This window comes from Otolemur garnettii, unplaced genomic scaffold (assembly GCF_000181295.1).
Source record: "Otolemur garnettii isolate 467f Iridium unplaced genomic scaffold, OtoGar3 scaffold00118, whole genome shotgun sequence".
NCBI lineage: Eukaryota > Metazoa > Chordata > Mammalia > Primates > Galagidae > Otolemur > Otolemur garnettii.
The window spans coordinates 2,094,098-2,098,623 of NW_003852513.1; the positions used below are offsets into that span (position 1 = coordinate 2,094,098).

At 53.7% G+C, this 4,526-nt stretch overlaps 1 protein-coding gene across 1 annotated transcript in view; it reads right to left on the reverse strand.

Annotated features, from left to right (window-relative positions):
- RRAGD (Ras related GTP binding D) overlaps window positions 1-1,060 on the reverse strand; it is a 43,323-nt gene extending 42,263 nt beyond the window's left edge. Inside the window, exon 1 of the mRNA XM_003797518.2 lies at window positions 721-1,060. Coding sequence (XP_003797566.1) covers window positions 721-865 — 145 coding nt within the window. The 5' untranslated portion in view covers window positions 866-1,060. The remainder of the gene's footprint in view (window positions 1-720) is intronic.
- Window positions 1,061-4,526: the final 3,466 nt, after the last annotated feature.

Sequence of the window (4,526 nt, forward strand, 5' to 3'; positions counted from 1 at the left end):
AAAAAAAAAAAAAAAAAAGAATAAAATGCAGCAGCCCCCACGGGCTGAACGACTGCTAAAACCCATTTCTTGAACGGGAAAGAATTTGTTTTAGTGGCAAAGGATTCCCCCGCCCTGCGCTCACTCCCGGGCACGCACCGCCAGTCCAGGTGGTGACACTGAGCGCAGATAAGGTGTCCTAACAATATTTGCCTGGATCCTGAGAAACCTGCGGCCACCAAGCGACTCTCGCATCCACCGGGCCTGCATACACCTCCCCCAGCCGCAGACTTGGGCAGTCCCAGGACTTCTCCCGCGGCGACGCGGAGCCAGATTGACACTCGCAGCTGCCGACGACCCTGCCAGTCACGCTGTGGCCGGCGGCCTTTTTTTAGCCTCGATATCCGACCCGGGCTTCAACAGCAGCGTTGAAGGAGAGGTCCCAAGGCGCGCCTGCGTCCCCTCCCCTCTCCAAACAGAGAGCCTGCAAGGCACCGGTTCTGCAAGGGACCAGGAGAGCGCGTTCCTCCTTCCCTTCCGACCCCGGTCACGCCTCCGCCACCAACACCGGGGTCCCCCATTTTGCAGCTCCAAATCCCTCCTCTGGCGCCCCTCCCAACCCCCATCCCTCAACTCTGATTACCCGGACGCCTTGCAGATCGGCGGCCCGACCCGGCCGAGGCAGGGAGGACACCGAGGGAAGGGCAGGGGAGCCCAGGGCGTGTGCGGCGGTACGCTCACCCCCCTCCTCCGTCCCGCTGTCCCGATCGGCGTCCGAAGAGTCGGGCCCGTCCCCGTAGTCCGCTAGCCCCACCAGCTCATCTTCCTCCTCCTCCTCCTCGTCGTCCTCGTCCTGCGGCTGCGGCTTCCCCAGCACCTGGCTCATCGCGCCGGCTGGCGGCCGTCCCAGGAGCGCTGGGGGTCCCGGGTGAGGGCCAAGCTTCCTCGCCGGGCGCCCGCACCTATTTCTGAACCGAGGTTTTGTCTGGAGCCCCGCGGGAGCCGGCGGAAGCGGGGGCCGCGCGTTCCCCGCGGCGGGAGGCGCCCAGTCCCTCCGCGTTCCCGGAGCGCCTGAAGCCCCCCGCCCGCCCGCCCGCCGGCGGAGGAGTCAGCCGGAGCGCGGCAGTTCCTCCAGGAGGAGGGAGAGAGACTGCGTGACCCGAGTCACCTGACACACACTGTCACACACTCACACACACACCCCGCACGGGCGCGCGCGCGCTCGCCCGCGCAGGGCCAAGGCCGCACACACACACACACACACACACACACACACACACACGCTGTCGCAGCTGGCAGGGGGCTCGGAGCCCCTCCACGCACCCGGACTCGCACACAGACACCCGCCGGTACCCAGGGCCCCGGGGACGCCGAGCCGTCACCCGCCGCGGCTGCGCGCCCGGAGCCCCACGCGCCGCTCTCGCACGTGGTCCCCGCAAGCCGAGGGCGGGGGCGCTGCTCACTCCGAGAACCCCCACCCCCAACTTGCGCACCGGCGGTGCCCAACCCTGGGCGGCAATCTCCTGCGCTGGATCTGGCCCAGCGTTCCTGTCCCCAGGGGGCTACCTCCCCGCGCTATGGCGCCCAGGCCCCAGCCCCAAAGCTGCCAGCCGCAGACTCCCCGGGGATGCCAAGCAGTCAGGGAAGAGAACTCAGACAAACGGACAGCGGAGGCGCAGTCTCCATAGCAATGGTCTTTTGGTGTCCCTTTATGGTTCAAAGTGCTTCCCACCCAGAGTATTTAAAAAGCAGGCCTACCCAGATGTAACCCGGGCTGGAGGTGCCGTGTGACTCATGGCCGCCTGGGCGAAATAATGTCTCTGCAGCCTTTTGGAAAAGGTCTCCAGAGTATAACACATTCAGGAGCTACATGGCCACCTCTCCAAGGCTCGTTGTTATATAGACTGCAATCCTACATAAATAAAGTTTCAGGCTTTTCGTGGCGTGGGAGTGGAGGGGACAATTCTCAAGAATAGCAGCAGTGTGGGGATGACTAAAACCTACAAGCTTTTCACCACAGGACACACTGTACCCACCCTTTGTGGGCAATGCAAAAAATCACGTGGATGAACTTCCTTCTGTGAAGCACAATAAGAAAAAAATGGCTGGCCAGCACAGCAGTGATCCAGGTCCTACGGGTGCCAACAGCTCAGCAGGTGGTGTGGGAGGAGAAGAGGGGGAGGGAGTTCATGGTGGATGGAAACTCCTGGGCCCCAGTGCTCTGCCTCTGCGAGGAACCTTCATCAAGCACACACTCTATGCCAAGGGTTGGGCTAAGTAGAGGGTCCAAGGATGTTCAGGGCAGAAGCATGGCCCTAGAGAAGTTCTCTACCAAATCATGTCTCATGTCCTGATTTTTGTTGTTGTTCTTAGGTGGATTGCGGACACTTTGCAGGAAGGAGGTGGCTAATTGGAAAGGCCCCCAGGACGAAGCAGATGCCACTTGCAAAGATTTTAACTGAAAAGCCTTGAAGTGAAGGGGTAATTTACAGGGATGAGGACTGAGTTTAGAGAATGAAAACAAGAATTAGCAATACTGGGAGATGTTACCACCCCTAAATTTACAGGAGTAAAGGAAGGGACCTAGAGCACTGGAGAGGGGCCATAAAACGGGAGATGAAGTTGCCATGGCCAGAATGGCCTAACACCAGGGGTAGAGCAGTGGGGAGAAATGTCCTGACCTCTCTCCTCTAACCTCCTCCCACAATCACGTGTCTCCCATTGACCAATGCAACTGGAATCCAGAGAGCAAAGGATCCTGGAACCTAGACCAGGACAGAGACCGGGCAGAGAAGGCAGAAAGGGCTGACATTACCAGCCCAAGCAGGCTCTGATCTCATGAGGGGCAAGTTATTCAAACCTTTCTAAACCTGATTCCTGATCAATAGAACATCCCTTTCTAAGAGTTATTAGAAAGAATAAATGAAAAAAAGAAACAATTTTCAGGTACTTAAAAAGCTCATTTCCTAGGAGTAATTTTCCTAGCCCATCATAAAAGGAAATCCCCAGGAGGAGGCCTGTCCCAGAGTGAGTATGATGACTTCAGCTATCCCTCGGTTAGTCTACCAGCCTGGGGAAGCCTTTGAGCTGACCTGATTCAAACCTCAGAGAACTACTTATAAGACCCTAGAAGCCTGTCTAAGGTCAGCCCAGACTCAAACCCTTAGGGCATCCCTAGGCTGGCTGCTAAGTATAGATTGCTGCATGGACTCAAGGGATGAGGAGAGCACAACCCATAACCCAACACCCCCACAGTGCCTGTGACCCCAGAAGGATGGAAATGTCAATTGATTCTCTGACTTCTCCAAGAACAGAGATCTTAGAAGGAAATATTAGCAATAGGCAGAAACACACTTTAAGATACTTGAGAATTGGCTCGGCACCTGTGGCTCAAGCGGCTAAGGTGCCAGCCACATACACCTAAGGTGGCGGGTTCGAATCCCCAGCCCGGACCCGCCAAACAACAATGATGGCTGCAACCAAAAAATAGCCGGGCGTTGTGGCGGGCGCCTGTTGTCCCAGCTACTTGGGAGGCTGAGGCAGGAGACTCGCTTGAGCCCAGAAGTTGGAGGTTGCTGTGAGCGTGATGCCATGGCACTCTACCCAGGGGGACAGCTTGAGACTCCGTCTCAAAAAAAAAAAAAAAGATACTTGAGAATTGTACCATTCTTGACAATTAAAAGGGAAAAACCCACCCCCCAAAACAGTAAAGTCAAATCCTCTATTATGTTGTACCTCAAGCTGAGCAAAAGTCATTTGCAGAGTCTAATTTTCCATCATCTCAGAAATGTATAGCAGGATAAAATTTGAACCAACCAGACAGGAAAAATCTTGAATACTTTCCTCCTTCTGTTGTAACCATTTCAACACTGTTAGCTTTCAAATAAGGATTATATTGAAAAATATCCCAGAAATAGAAGTCCTTGAATTTAAAAAATTAGCAAGGCAGAGTAACTCATGCCTGTGGTCCCAGCTACTGAGGAGGCTGAGGTGGGAGGATCTCTTGAGCCCGGGAGTTACAGGCTGCAGTGAGCTATGATAGCACCACTGCATTTCAGCCTGAGCAGTGCCCCATCTCTAAAAAACAAAATAAAGTAAAACAAAAAATTATGTACATGCATTCATTCAGAATTTAAATAAAAATTGAAAAACACTGCAAGGACCCTGAAAGCCTTTAGTAAACTCAGTGTGAAGTCTGTTCAGTGAGTTGGCTGCTTCCTTGGCCCCTCTCTGAACTGGAGCTCAACCTTTATCTGTAGATATCTTCTCTGGCAGAATGTTCTAAAATAATGAATATGAGAATTTGTCTCTGGACTACCCATAGTTTTTGCTGTTGTTTGTAACCATGGCACATTGGCTTATACTTGACAGGTGCTTAATGTTTGTGGGAAGGAAGGAAAATTGTTGTCTCTTCAATAAATTGTCCTGGGAACACTGGCTGTCCATATGCAGAAGGATGAAACTAGACTTGATCTCTCACCATACACAAAAGTCAAATAAAAATAGAATAAAGACTTAAATCTAAAACCTAAAAATGAAATTACTAA